This window comes from Mirounga angustirostris, unplaced genomic scaffold (assembly GCF_029215605.1).
Source record: "Mirounga angustirostris isolate CCGP_5_RB_7025 unplaced genomic scaffold, mMirAng1.0.hap1 SCAF_7, whole genome shotgun sequence".
Classification (NCBI taxonomy): Eukaryota; Metazoa; Chordata; class Mammalia; order Carnivora; family Phocidae; genus Mirounga; species Mirounga angustirostris.
In genome coordinates, this window is record NW_026991715.1 from 29,077,256 (window position 1) to 29,092,744 (window position 15,489).

General features: G+C 42.9%; 1 protein-coding gene and 1 long non-coding RNA gene across 4 annotated transcripts in view; one reads left to right on the forward strand and one right to left on the reverse strand.

Annotated features, from left to right (window-relative positions):
• Nucleotides 1–3,451: 3,451 nt before the first annotated feature.
• Nucleotides 3,452–10,220, reverse strand: LOC123856600 (uncharacterized). The gene is made up of 3 exons (XR_006793722.3): nucleotides 9,958–10,220; nucleotides 7,446–7,486; nucleotides 3,452–3,982 (listed from the first exon to the last, which is right to left on the reverse strand). It is a non-coding gene; the product is annotated as an uncharacterized LOC123856600 (long non-coding RNA).
• A 137-nt stretch (nucleotides 10,221–10,357) lies between these two features.
• The window catches only part of SEC24A (SEC24 homolog A, COPII coat complex component), a 68,759-nt gene continuing 63,627 nt past the window's right edge, over nucleotides 10,358–15,489 (forward strand). For 2 of the 3 annotated variants that reach the window (XM_064595922.1, XM_045892752.3), the window contains exon 1: nucleotides 10,370–10,801. In XM_064595922.1, coding sequence (XP_064451992.1) covers nucleotides 10,705–10,801 — 97 coding nt within the window. In that variant the 5' untranslated portion in view covers nucleotides 10,370–10,704. Of the gene's footprint in view, nucleotides 10,802–15,489 lie in introns of all 3 variants that reach the window. The other variant, XM_045892748.2, reaches the window with a different exon arrangement.

Consider the following 15,489-nt stretch of genomic DNA (forward strand, 5'->3'; position numbering starts at 1 on the left):
ATTCATAAGTAATTTACAAAACGTAATTATGTGCCAGATAATGGGTTGGATGCTAGGTTTTGAGCTTTATTTTTTATTTTTTATTATTTATTTATTTGACAGAGAGACAGCAAGAGAGGGAACACAAGCAGGGGGAGTGGGAGAGGGAGAAGCAGGCTTCCTGCTAAGCAGAGAGCCTGATGTGGGGCTCTATCCCAGGACTCTGGGATCATGACCTGGGCCAAAGGCAGATATTTAACCAACTGAGCCACCCTGGCACTCCCCTTAAATGTGTTTAAATAAGAATATTTGGGTGCCTTGAATTGAAGTGTGATGCTCTCAAGATTGCTCTCAAGCCAGGTTGCTAGGTCACAGGGACAGAAAGAGGAGCTGTTTGGGGGTTAAAGAATGGATTATTTAATAGAAGAAAAACCTATAACTTGCTCTGCTGGATCTCCCTCTTTCTGCTGCAGCCTCAGAAAATACCTTAGACCATGTGTCTTCCCTTCATATTTGCCATTTCTTCTGCCAGAACAAATTTTCTAAACCTCTCCTCTCCACCTCCCTATGTCATATACACTCTTCAGGTCTCAGCACAGATAGCCCTCTTTCATCAAAACCTCTCTCCCAGGTGTGCCTGGGCGGCTCAGTCCTTTAAGCTTCCCACTCTTGATTTTAGCTCAGGTCAAAATCTCAGGGTTTTGAGGGTGCCTGGGTGGCTCAGTCATTGGGTGTCTGCGTTCGGCTCCGGCCATGGTCCCACGGTCCTGGGATCGAGCCCGACATCGGGCTCCCTGCTCCGCGGGAAGCCCGCTTCTCCCTCTCCCACTCCCCCTGCTTGTGTTCCCTCTCTCACTGTGTCTCTCTGTTAAATAAATAAAATCTTAAAAAAAACACGAAACTCAGGGTTTTGAGATCTAGCCCCACATAGAGTTCGATGCTTAGTGGGGAGTCTGCTTGAGATTCTCTCCCTCCCTCTCTATCCCCTTCACCCCTCCCTCTCTCTCAAATAAATAAATAAATTTTTAAAAAAACAAAACATAAACAAAACTCCCTCCCAAACTTGGGTTTCCCCAGCAACTGTACAATTAGCCTATTATGATTCAAGTCACCTTATAATTGTCCAAGTAAATATGTGATTATTTGTGTAGAGTCTCCCCCAGTAGACATTCTGTAAGCCTCCTGAGGTCAGGAACCATATCTGTCTTTTCTTCTCTTGAACCTATTTTCAGTGTTTGGCATATAACAGGTGCTCAATACATATGAGCAAGTGATCCATTTATACATGAAGGACTCCTATGTATTTTTAAAAATATTTTATGTATTTATTTGTCAGATAGAGAGAGCACAAGCAGGGGGAGCGGCAGGCAGAGGGAGAAGGAGGCTCTCTGCAGAGCAAGGAGCCTAATGTGGGACTCGATCCCAGGACTCTGGGATCATGACCTGAGGCAAAGGCTGATGCTTAACCTTTGCTCACGGAAGGAGCCACCCAGGTGCCCCTCCTATGTACTTTTTAAAAGATTTTATTATTTGACAGAGAGAGAGCGAGACAGCACAAGCAGGGAGCCTGATGTGGGGCTCAATCCCAGATTATGACCTGAACGGAAGACAGACACTTAACCGACTGAGCCACCCAGGCACCCCTCCTAGATACAGTTTTGTCCTGAAGGGATTGAAGAATTTCACTAGAGTCCATTGATCTGAGTTAGAGGAACTTGTTTTTCCAGTCTGGGTTCCCCTCTACTCTCTTTCCCACTTACCTACTCTTGAATCCAGTTTGGTTTCTTAAAATTAATAAAAGGAAATCTCATTTAAAATGGAGTCAGGAGGGGTGCCTGGCTGGCTCAGTCCGTGGAGGATGGGACTCTTGTTCTTGGGATCATGAGTTGGAGCCCAATGTTGGGTGTAGAATTTACATATATATATAGTAAAATGGAGTCAGGAGCCAGAAGTGGGAGCTCTTATACCCTACCACTCTTCCTTCATTGCAGACCCCAACAGGAATAGACTTACCTTGCATTCCCCATAGGAAAAAGACTATTTTACTACCATAGCAGGAGGAAAGAATTTCTTCATCCAGCAGCAGCCCAGCCAATGAGAGACTGTCACAACTCAGCCAGTGAAAAGCCACTACACTTAGAACTTCCAGTTTATTCCAATGGGTGTTTTGTTTATAACAAAGGCCTCTCAACTTAGGTATTCCTCTATAAAGAGTGGTCCTCACCTTTGTTCTCTAGACTTGCAGAGCCCTAGCTTGTGTGTCTGGAAATGCAATTCTCTGCTATTTCAGAATAGACCTTTTTTTTTCCTAGCAAAATAACGGTTTTATTTTTAAGGTTAACAGGTTTAAAAAAAAATTTTTTTTTTTAAGTTGTAGAGAGACAAAGGGAGCATGCAAGCGGGGAGGGGCAAAGGGAGAAGGAGAGGGAGAATTCCAAGCAGGTGCCATGCTCCAGTGCGCAGCCCAACATGGGGCTTGATCCCATGACCCTGAAATCAAGAGTCTGATGCTCAACCCACTGAACCACCCAGGCACCCCTGAGGTTAACAGGTTTAACCATCGCTTTTAAGTAGTCAAAGGACTACTTCACTGGACTCCTCAAAATTATAGCTCTTATCCTGGATAGCCTTTTTTTTCCTGATATTGCTGGCATTTTAGTCAGCCTTAAAAAATCTAAACTCCTGGCTTCAGCAACAAATTGTAAAATGGCTAGGAATGGAGGGTTGTGACAATAAGCAAGACATAGCGTCTTTACTCAAGGACCTTTCAGTTGGTCAGGGAAATGTGTTAAGTCACACCTAACTCTCAAAGAAGGTAGGGGAAGAGAGGATAATAATGTACAAAATGATGGTGGTGGTGGTGAGGGAGCAAAGAGGCCGGTGATGCCAGTGTTTGAGGAGAGTCTTAAAGGCTACATAGCATATTTCCCCCCATTTTTTTTGGTGATTGTTGTTATAAAAGTAATACATATTAACTGTAAAAAGTTTGGGAAATCCAGAAAAATACCTCATGCAAACAAAAATCACCCCCAGTCTCACCTTACAGATAAACCACTTTTATTAGATTATAATCATACTATACATGGTTTTATAAAACATTTAAAATTCAAAACATTTGTTATAGATGCTTTACCATGTAATTAAGTATTCTAAATTCTGAATTTTAATGGGTGCATTTTTACTAAAATATAATAGATAAGAGGACAACCTCTAGCCACAGACTATGCTTCTTTTTTTTTTTTTTTAAGATTTTATTTATTTATTTAACAGAGACACAGTGAGAGAGGGAATATAAGCAGGGGGAGTGGGAGAGGGAGAAGCAGGCTTCTCGGCAGAGCAGGGAGCCCGATGCAGGGCTCAATCCCAGGACCCTGGGATCATGACCTGAGCTGAAGGCAGATGCTTAACGACTGAGCCACACAGGCGCCCCCACAGGGTATGCTTCTAATATCACTAGCCACTTAGAGTTCCTGTGTAGGTAAAATGGGGATTAATATCCAGTAGGGATGGTATAAGAGAGAATAATACACACAAAGGGAGAGAGATGGGAAAAGCACCATACAAGTATTATGATTTGACTGGGTAGGTTTGGGCTGGACTGCTGGGGACCTTGGCTCCTAAACTATAGAGCCTCTTGAAGGTTTCAAGTAGAGCCGGAACATGTTCAGTGTAGTTTTTGAAAGTTTGCTCTGGCCACAGTGTGTGGGTTGTATTGGAACAGCTTGACTGAAAATCAAGATCAGAAATGAAGCTGCTCCAGTCATGTAGGTGAATGGTAACATAGGCCTGGGTTGGGAACAGGGAAATACGGAGTTGTGTGTGAGAAACTATAAACATTGGAACCTATAAGATGTCATGATTGATGGCATGTTAGTAGCAAAAATAAAGGAGATATCAAAGTCCAGAATTTTAACTTGGATTACTTTTATTTCCACTATAACAACCTCACTGCAGATTACTGGCATCGCTGGCCTGGTTTACTGCAACAACTCCGTTCTTCTCCCTGCAATCAATTATTATCACAGCTGTTGGATTTTTTTTTTTTTTTAAGTAAGCTTTAGGCCCAACATGGGGCTCAAAGTCACCACCCCAAGATCAAGAGTTGCATGCTCCACCCACTGAGCCAGCCAGGCACCCCAGATTTTTTAATTTTCTTTAAAGATTTTATTTATTTATTTGAGAGAGTGAGTGAGAGAGAGAGCAAGAGCACACACAAGCTAGGGAAGAGGCAGAGGGAGGGAGAAGCAGACTCCCCACTGAGCAGGGAGCCCCTGGTATCATGACCTGAGTCGAAGGCAGACACTTAACCAACTGAGCCATCCAGGTGCCCCCCTGGATTTTTTTTAACATGCATTCATCTTAAAGCATGAATTGGATCAAATTACTCCCTTCTTTACAACTCTTCAACTGCTTCCCAAGGCCTAACTCCTTACAATGCCTTACAAGACTTATTGCTCTGGCCCCCTCTACTTCTCCAATCTTATCTCTTGCCATTCTGCCTTGCTCATTATAGCAAGCTCATTCCTGCCTCTGCATTTTGTAGGTGCTGTTCCCTTTGGCTAGAGCCCTTCTTCTTCCCATTTTCTCTCTCTGTATAGCAGCTTTCTCATCCTTTGGATCACAACTTAAATGTCACCTCTTGTCCTGACCATCCTAACCAAATCAGGCTCTTACTTGCTATTCTCTGTCTCAGTACCAATACTTCAATAGCACTGACCAAATTTTAAACTTAAAAATATATATTTATAGGGGCGCCTGGGTGGCTCAGTCGTTAAGCGTCTGCCTTCGGCTCAGGTCATGATCTCAGAGTCCTGGGATCGAGCCCCGCATCAGGCTCCCTGCTCCGCGGGAAGCCTGCTTCTCCCTCTCCCACTCCCCCTGCTTGTGTTCCCTCTGTCGCTGTGTCTCTCTCTGTCAAATAAATAAAATATTAAAAAAAATATATATATATTTATATACATTTTTCTTTTGTTTCCTCCACTATAAAATTCACAGTAGGAAGAGACCTTGTCTGTCCTGTTCTGTTTTTGCTGGTGCTTAGCAAGTACCTGGCATAAGGAAGGCACTTGATATTTGTTGAATAAATTAATTAATCAACAAATGAAGGAACTGGTGAGGTCATTCAGCAGAAAATATGATGAAAAGATGGGTTTTAGAGTAGAAGGTGCATCTCTGATACTGTGATGCTAGGGTGTTTGTAGAGGGTGTAGGGACAGAGGGAGGTATTTGGGGTTAGAAAGGGAAAATGAATTGGCATTTGATTTTGTACTTTCAGGCAGATGGGGCCTGACAAATTACACTATTAGGTCTATATAGATGGGATACAATGTAGCATAATAGTTAAGAACCTAAAAGAATTAGGGGCGCCTGGATGGCTCAGTTGGTTAAGCATCGGCCTTTGGCTCAGGTCATGATCCCAGAGTCGGGATCGAGCTCCCTGCTCAGTGGGGAGCCTGCTTCTCCCTCTCCCTCTGCTACTCCCCTCCTCTCCCCCCACTTGTGCTCGTTCTGTCAAATAAATTTTTAAAAATCTTTTTTTTTTTAAAGATTTATTTATTTATTTATTTGACACAGAGAGACACAGAGAGAGAGGAACACAAGCAGGGGGAGCAGAAGAGGGAGAAGCATACTCCCTGCAGAGCAGGGAGCCTGATGCGGGGCTCGATCCCAGGGTCCTGGAATCATGACCTGAGCCGAAGGCAGACGCTTAACGACTGAGCCACCCAGGCGCCCCTAAAAAAATCTAAAAAAAAAAGAACCTAAAAGAATTAAAGACATAATTTAGAAACAAGTGCTAGTAATGTGGCTTAGCTATACTTGAAATATGAACTTGTAGTAGTGAATTGATGAGAGGCAAAATAGTCAGAAGATGGGAAAAGATGACACTTTAAATTCATTCATTCAAAAACATTTAACGAACACCTGTTAAAGGTGAGGCCCCAAGTCAAGTGCTAAGAATACAGATGTGAAAAGGACAGATCCTTGGTCTCTACTCTCTGACAGTCTAAACAATGAGACACATATGAAATAAAAAAAAATACCTTAGAATGGGCAGGATATGTATAGAATTTTATCCCACTGAAGAAAGGTAAACATAGCCCTAAGCACTTAACAATGATGAGAAGTGCTATGAAAAAAAGTAATAAGCAAGATAAGAGGGTTAGAGTGAGCAGGGAGGGTAAGCTATTGTATGGGGTGTTCAGAGAAGGGGTAAACAATAAGTTAACCTGAATAAAGGCTGAAGGGGTGAGAGATTGAGCCACCTGTGTATCTTGGGGAAGAGCACTGAGGGATAAGAAGTAAGCAAGCATAAACGGCAGGCTTGTGGTTGGGTAGGTAGAGAAACAGCAAGTGTGTGTGCAGTGGAGTGAGTGAGAGAGTATGGAAGATGAAGAGAGGTAGTAGGGCTAGGTCATGTGGGACTTCAAAGGTTGAGTAGGACTTTGGATTTTACTCAGTGCGAGATGAGAAAAGCCATGCAGAGAAACTTGATGGAACAGGCACAGGGAGCAATTACAGGTGTTGGGGTAAAGGAAAATAAAGACAGAATAAGTATTTAGGAGCTCAGTTCAACATGTAGGATGGATTGGAGAGAGGCAAACCAGAAAGGCTATCCCAGGAGTTCCACTGCAAGATGATGAAAATTAACCAGTGGGTGGTGAGAATGGCAAGAACTACATAAAGATGAAAAGTTTTCAAAGAAAACATGGAATTTGCTGGCTTGGTGTGAGAGGAGTGTTCTTGTGATGTAGCTTTGGAGCTACTGACTTTAGATATAAACAGATGTCCTGCCAGAGGCAAATGAGGCCTAAGGAACTGTTCTTAAAATGGAGTCACAAGAGTTTCAGAACAAACCTGTTGTTTGTAATTGAAACCTTTTTTTTTTTTTTTTGGTTTGAAATAGAACACATTTTTATTTATTTTTATTTTTTTAAAAAGATTTTATTTATTTATTTGACAGAGACACAGCGAGAGAGGGAACACAGGCAGGGAGAGTGGGAGAGGGAGAAGCAGGCTTCCCGCCGAGCAGGGAGCCCGATGTGGGGCTTGATCCCAGGACCCTGGGATCATGACCTGAGCCAAAGGCAGACACCTAATGACTGAGCCACCCAGGCGCCCCTAGAACACATTTTTAAATGATTAAAGGACCTAAAATAATTCTCCCATTCTGAAAAGTAAACAGAATTGTTCCAGTTTATCAGCTGACAATTCAACAGTGATGAGCAGGCAGGCAAAGGGGCCCTAGTGTGTGAGCCTGAGTCTACTTCTGCATGTCAGCAAATATTATTAGGAATGCCTGTCTACCTCTTTGGGTCTAAAATAAATAATCAACTTTAATGGACCATTCTTTGTATAGTGCTGTCTCCTTGCTGAGACTCTGGAGTGTCATTTGTTTTTTTATTTGTTTATGATCTTAAGTAGGGTTGAAGGCTTTGAAAATAATGTACAGAAAATCTGATACATACACATATGAAGGGTGTATCTGTGGCAGAAGGGTCCTGTTGTTCTGGAAAACAAGGATAAAAAGGTAGAATATATTATTGACATTAGTTTAGAAAAATGTATGGTACTGTAGGATAGATACAGGTAGTTAACTAAAAAAGATCAATACCCTTAACAACTGGTAATAGCACTAATAATTTTTCCTTGATAGGTAGTCACACTTCAAGAAGTCAGAGAAGGATTTGACAATGTGTGGATGACACTTAAAAAGACAATTAAGTTTTTAACTATGCTGTCTCACCTCAATTCCTTAAACTTAATTTCCTATTGTCTCTGAGGGTGGGCAGATGACAAATGCTGCTTTTCTCCTCAATATTTTAAAACTATGTTGAAAATGTAAAAAACACCTGAAAAGACTTAACCATAGTTTTTTGGGGAATAATAACAACACTGGGTGGGGGAGGGAGGAGGTGACAAATTTTATAAAAAGCAGTATTTACTTACTAGCATATTATTATTTAACCTTATTTATTTTTTTAAAGACAGTTTTTGTTTTCTTTTTAAAGATTTTATTTATTTGATAGACAGCCAGAGAGAGAACACAAGCAGGGGGAGCGATAGAGGGAGAAGTAGGCTTCCTGCAGAGCAGGGAGCTGGACAGGTGGCTCGATCCCAGCCAGGACCACGGGATCTGGATCATGACCTGAGCCGAAGGCAGACACGTAACCATCTGAGCCACCTAGGCACCCCATGATTTATGTTTTAAAATGGCTAATCCTATTAGTTTTTTCCCCCTCTGAACACACAGATATTGCTTCAACAGAACAAAGTCCAAAGAAAGCTTGATTTAACCAAATCAAACTCCTGTGCCAAGGTCAATAAACCAATTAAGGAGTTGCATTAAAAAAAAAAAGAAAAAAAAATTAAACTACGGCAAGTTTGAGACCAGGTTTAAGCATCTTCCCCTTTGAAGAGTGACAGTGATTTTCTGTCTGACCTCTCAGGAAGTTAGTTTCTTTCTGAGGTCTGTTTTCTTTTAAAACATTTAGAGGCTTGTGTTGCTTATATTTTTAAGTGTTCTTGGGATATATGATTTGGGATTTTGTTATAGGGAAACAGTTTGACTAAAAGTATCATCTTTCAGGGGCACCTGGGTGGCTCAGTTGCTAAGCGTTTGCCTTTGGCTCAGGTCATGATCCCAGGGTCCTGGGATCGAGCCCCACATCGGGCTCCCTGCTCCGCGGGAAGCCTGCTTCTCCCTCTCCCACTCCCCCTGCTTGTGTTCCCTCCCTCACTGTGTCTCTCTCTGTCAAATAAATAAATAAAATCTTAAAAAAAAAAAGTATCATCTTCATCCTAAAGAAACCTTTGTACTTGTATCTTGTGCAAAGGAGTTTAATTGTTTAACACCAAAAGGGCAAATACATTTTCAGTAAGGTTCTGAGGCAAATGATAAAAACAGGGTTAGGATAAAATTTAACCCTTAGTTATTTGATTTTTACTGTTTGCCTTTCAGGTCTGACACAGTGGTTTAACTCTTACTCTAATGATTATGTAATATAACATTATACAGTATAAATACAGTATTTCATAGTAGGTATTTGATATTAAATGAATTAAGATCTACTTCACCCTTCACCAGTTGCAAAACCTTTCCCATGACATTTTTTAAAAAAGATTTGTTGGGCGCCTGGGTGGCTCAGTTGGTTAAGCGACTGCCTTCGGCTCAGGTCATGATCCTGGAGTCCCTGGATCGAGTCCCGCATCGGGCTCCCTGCTTGGCAGGGAGCCTGCTTCTCCCTCTCCCGCTCCCCCCTCTTGTGCTCTCTCTCTCTCACTCTCTCTCTCAAATAAATAAAATCTTAAAAAAAATAAAAATAAAAAAGATTTGTTTACTTGAGAGAGAGAGAGAAAACACAAGTAGGGAGGAGAGGCAGAGGGAGAGGGAGAAGCAGACTCCCCCTTGAGAAGGGAGTCCGATATGGAGCTCAATCCCAGGACCTTGGGATCATGACTTGAGCCAAAGGCAGACACTTAACTGACTGAGCAACCCAGGCACCCTTGGCATGATGTTTCAATCAACAGAACAAATCTTCAGTTTAAAGAAGAACTTTGTCGTCAGCTCAGGGCAGGAAAAACCTAAGTAGAATGAAGGTAGCTAAAATGGTTAAGGAGATCATCAATTAACTGTACTATCCTATCACTCCGGTTTCTACCTCCCCTTAGCCTCAAAAGTAAAAAAAAAAAGTCTACTTGGAAAAAAAAAAAGTCTACTTGCCCAGAAAGGAAGTTTGAATGTTTCACCTTACTGTAAACTCTTAGAAGAGGAACTAAAACTGCCATTTAAACCTGCTGTTCAACGTGATGTTAATGAACTTTCGCGTGACTATGCTATGAATCAGCGAGTTTCAAAATTAAAATTAGTTCTGAGTCGTCCAGTCAAAAAACAAAGGCTTCCTCCTCGATTTGATTACACTTTTAACACACGTACATAATAACCCCTTTAAAAACAAAACAAAACCCTACAGTTTACACCTGGAATATGATGAAATGTGAAATGAAATACTGCGATGAATATTCATCAGTTCGGCTACCAGAGGTATAGTCTCAAGAGAGGACGATGACGTCTGTCGTCTCAGGTAATCTTCACAAACGCCAGGAGCGGAACTGTCAGTCCCACCCCTCGAAAGTGGCTACTGAAGCCCTGCCTGCCCTCAGATTCTGGCCCTGCCCGCGAGATGACGTTCATTACGGCGGGGATTTCCGTAGCAGTGACACACGCCACTTCCGGCCGACGGTAAGACTCAGTGACGTGGCAGGCGAGGTCGAGCACGGTCCTTCGGGCTGGGACACCCGGAGCTGTCAGGTGGCCTCTGGGCCGCTCCGAGGGGAGAAGAGAGCGTCGCGACCGCGGTAGCGGCGGCGAGCCCGGAGCCGGAAGTGCCACGTGTCCCGATTGCGCCTGCGCGGCCAGCGGCTGACAGGCACTTCCGGCCGGGGCCTCTCTTCTCTCTCGTTAGGCTGCCGCCGTCCAGCCCGGCGTTCTCGGCCCCACCGGTCCGACTTCCAAGCCTCAGCTCCCAAGCCAAGCCGTGGCCGCTCGCGGGCTGGGAAGAATGCCGCGCCATGCCTAGGGCATGATGCGCCGCCCTCTCTCCTCCTCGCCTCAGTCCTGAGTCGGTGGTTCCTTCCCTCCGCTTCTAGCAGTCGTCTCTCAGCTCTTCGTTTGGCGCTGTCGCAGACCCCGACCATTCCCTTCCAACCCCGACGCGCACCGTCGTCATGTCCCAGCCGGGGATACCGGCCTCCGGCGGCGCCCCAGCCGGCCTGCAGGCCCAGAACGGGGCCTCCTCGGCCTCGGGGTCTCTCTACACCAACGGTAAGTACCGCCCGGGGGCGGGCGGCTGGCGTGGCCTGGGCCCGGGCTCAAGCTGACCTTTGGTTATTGCCGTTGCCTGTGGCGACAGGAGAGGGTGAACTCCCGGCCGGGCAAATGAGCGGGTGGTGGTGGGCGCCTGGGCCAAGGAGACCGCCGCGAATATGCAGCCGCAACTCCGAGCTCGTCTTAAGTGTCTCATATTTATTTATTCATGGGTTCAGTGAACAATTAATGAGCGCTTGCTGAATAAGACACGCTGGGTATACATGGGTGAAAGATACAGATTCGGTGCATACCTCAGTACTCGCGTGCAAGACTCATAGTGCCTGTTTATGTGCTTTCCCCCTCCTTGCCACTTCAGCCTGTCTTCCAGAGAGCAGAGCTCAGGGACTGATTGATTTCAGTTCCACAGGGCCTGAGGTGGGGTGGGGTGGGGTGGGGTGGGGGGGTACCCAGTCTGAATTTGTGGAGATAAATGAATGATTGTGCTTTTGGCAGTCCCCTTTAAGGCCTGCTCGTGTCTCCCAGAACCTTACGCGAATTGTACTTAGGCCACCTGTTCAGTTTTTCACCTTTGAAGAACCAAATAATAGGGGACGATCTCCTGTTTGATTTCCGGAGGTCTTTACTCACTTGGAAAAGTGGTTGGATATAGCTCTGAACCTCCGTCGAGAGTGTACATGTGGCACTACACTTTCTCACTTGGTGTGAGAGTTTTATGCCTCTTCTAGGAGTCTTTAAATTGTCCTACGTTGCGATTTGCTAAACTTACTATATTAGAGAAAGATTTTTCCCAGTACCTTCCAGATTACTGATTTACCAATAAATCTTTGGCTCATCGAAACAAAACTAGTAGAATAAAACTAATATACTTAAATTGCCCATTGTAACCTAAGATTTTTGTGAAGTTCAGGAAACTAGCCAGTGACTCAAATACCTAATTTACATTGTTTTTAGAGAAGACTAGTGTTTTCTTTACAAAGAAGGCTCTAAAAGACTGTTAAAAATGTCTGAGTAGGCAGGTATGTAGGCAGAAGCAAGAATAAGTGTCAGCACAGTAATGGTGTTAAGTCGAATGAATTGTTCTTTCTCATATTTTTTTTTTTTAAGATTTTATTTATTTATTTGAGAGAGAGAGACACAGCGAGAGGGGGAACACAAGTAGGGGGAGTGGGAGAGGGAGAAGCAGGCTTCCCGCCGAGCAGGGAGCCCGATGCAGGGCTCGATCCCAGGACCCTGGGATCATGATCTGAGCTGAAGGCAGACGCTTAACGACTGAGCCACTCAGGCACCCCTCTTTCTCATATTTGTGGTAACAGATTATGTAAACTTTATTTGATTCTAGGCTATTTAGTAACATTTACACTGAGGATGAAATGATTATAAGACTTTCACTTTAAGGCAAAAAAAACCCCTTAAGATGTCTCATGGTTGCAGACAGCCTCTCCTCTCCTGTCCTGCCTGCTGCTCTCTTGCAGTGTATTCAGTAAACTTCTGTATCCTTAGGGGAAAAAAAAAGTCATCTGGCTATGGCTTTTTCTTATAATCTATAAATTGCAATTTTACATGAGCTTTAAATGGCAAATCCTGCAAATATGCTTGTAAGTTTATATATAAGTGTAGTTGTGATAATTTTGAAATACTAAAGGAAGTTAGCCACTGCTATGTAGTATAAAAAAATTTGTCACTCTTGATTTGATCATGTCCAACAGACATTTGTTGCACACTTTCTAAATTGTGTCCTTGGGAATGTAAAAGAAAACAGTCTGTATACACGTTGCCCAGAGCCAATTGAGGATTCACTTAGAAAAGGAAATCCTAAGACTACAAATAGCCTTTTGAAGATACAATTTTGAAAGTCTTTATAATCCCTATTTCTAAAGCTTTTATAGAATTAGTCTCAGTAAAATGGCTGATGGCCTGTACTGGGTTTCTTTGTTGTTCATCCCACTAATAATAAAAACAGTAGGGATGCGGTGGAAAATTGGAGAGGGTATTTTTCTAGAAGGTGAAAAAAAAAGTTCAGTGCTGAAATCTGATTTTATTGGTTAACTCTTTCAGGGCAGTTATTGCTCCTTACATACTCATACTGTAGATTTAATGTAGCTTTTTATTTTTATTTTTTTAATATTTATTTATTTATTTTGGGGAGGGAGGGAGAGAGTGAGTGAGTGAGCTTGCGCAAGTGCACCTGAGTGTGAGCCAGGGGAATGACAGAGGAAGAGGGGTAGAGAGAATCTCCAGCAGACTTCCAGGTGAGCACAGAGTCCTGCGAGGGGCTGCATCTCGTGACCCTGAGATCATGACTGGAGCTGAAATCAAGAGTTAGATGCTTAACTGACTGAGACACCCAGGCACTTGTTTGTGTAGCTTTTTAAAATTGTAGTTGACACAATGTTAAATTAATTTCCGGTATACAACAGTACTGATTGGACTTCTCTACTTGCTGTTCTTACTGCAAGTGTAGCTACCATCTGTCACCATACAACCCTATTACAACACCACTGACTATATTTCCTAGGCTGTACCTTTCATCTGTATGACTTACTCATTCCATAACTGGAAGCCTATACCTTCCAATGTAGCTTTCTTAAATTACATATTACAGTTCAGTTGAATATTCAGATATTTTTTAGGTAATCAGAAGACTGAATAGTTACCTTTTCCATTTTTCTGTAACTTCCTATGGTATTTTATGGTGTCATTATATTACATAATTTCTGACACACCAAGACATATTTTTCTGTGGTAGATTGTTACATTGCATTACAATCTAAAGGTTGTCTAGGCAGGTTTTTCTAAGTCTGTATAGATTTGTGTACACATATTTTCTTTGCAAAAATTGACAGTGGAACTGCAAGACTATTTAAACTGGCATATCTTGGGCGCCTGGGTGGCTCAGTTGGTTGGGCGACTGCCTTTGGCTCGGGTCATGATCCTGGAGTCCTGGGATCGAGTTCCGCATCGAGTCTGCATCGGGCTCCCTGCTCAGTGGGGAGTCTGCTGCTCCCTCTGACCCAACCCCCTCTCATGCTCTCTCTCATTCTCTCTTCTCTCAAATAAATAAATAAAATCTTAAAAAGAAATAAACTGGCATATCTTCATCTCATTAGTATGTAATAAGGCTAAAGGCAAATCATGACTCCTACTTTTTTTTGTTAAAGATTTAATTTTTTAATTTTTTTTTTTTTTAGTAATCTCTATACCCAGTGTGGGGCTCAAATTCACAACCCCAAGATTAAGAGTCCCATGCTCTACTGACTGAGCTAGGCTGGTGCTCCTCATGACTGCCACTTTTTAAAAAAATTTTATTTATTTGAGAGAGAGAGTGTGTGTGTGCGCATGCTCTGGCAGGGAGCGGAGGGAGAGGGACAAGCAGACTCCACACTGAGGGCAGAGCCCAACATGGGGCTCCATCCCATGACCCTGAGATCATGACCTGAGCCGAAAGTCGGCTGTTTAACCAGCTGAGCCATCCAGCTGCCCCATGACTCCCACTTTTAATTAGTTGTGTTTTTTGATTATTTGGATCAGTTTGCCAAGGCATTTAGAAACTGTAGTTTTACTAATTTTATTTTTGGTAATATTTTTGTAATGTAATGTTCACTTTTTCCCAAATAGAGTAGAGGTCAGAAGGATATTTGTCACCCTCTCTCCCACCCAGATATCCCTGGTTTAATGTATGTAATTTTTAAATTTTTATTTATTTTTTATTTTTTAAAGATTTTATTTATTTGAGACAGAGAGCAAGCGAGTACACGAGCAGGTGGAGGGGCAGAGGGAGAGGGTGAAGCAGACTCCTCGCTGAACAGGGAGACCAATGTGGGGCTTAATCCCAGGACCCTGGGATTGTGACCTGAGCTGAAGGCAGACATTTAACCATTAGCTGAGCCACCCAAGTGCCCCTAATGTATGTAATTTTATAAAATAATATCTTTCTGCCCTCTAGACTGTAAATCCTGTAAGAGCAAGGATATCTGCTTTTGCACATCATCCTCTCTCCAACTTTCCACATGGTGTTGGGCACATTTTAGGAGTTACCAGTTTCATGGAATGGAAGTTTTAGAATTGGGTGTTTTGCAATTTAAGTCACTAAACATGTATTCACTTAATACAAGATTAGAGCTCATTTCCAACTCCTTTTTTTTCTGATGAGTTTTTCAGTGTATTTTTTTTTTTTTTTTACAATATTAGCTAAAACAATAGAATATATTGGGGGGTGTTTTTTGGTCATCAATTTAAATGCTAGACTTGTGGGGCACCTGGGTGGCTCAGTCATTAAATGTTTGCCTTCAGCTCAGGTCATGAACCCAGGGTCCTGGGATTGAGCCCCATGTTGGGCTTCCTGCTCAGCGGGAAGCCTGCTTCTCCCTCTCCCATTCCCCCTGCTTGTGTTCCCTGTCTCGCTGTGTCTCTGTCAAATATATAAAATCTTTAGGGCGCCTGGGTGGCTCATTTGGTTAAGCGACTGCCTTCGGCTCAGGTCATGATCCTGGAGTCCCGGGATCGAGTCCCGCATCGGGCTCCCTGCTTGGCAGGGAGTCTGCTTCTCCCTCTGACCCTCCTCCCTCTCATGCTCTCTGTCTCTCATTCTCTCTCTCTCAAATAAATAAATAAAATCTTAAAAAAAAAAAAATTAAAAAAAAAAAATAAAATCTTTAAAAAAAAAAATGCTAGACTTGTGTGAT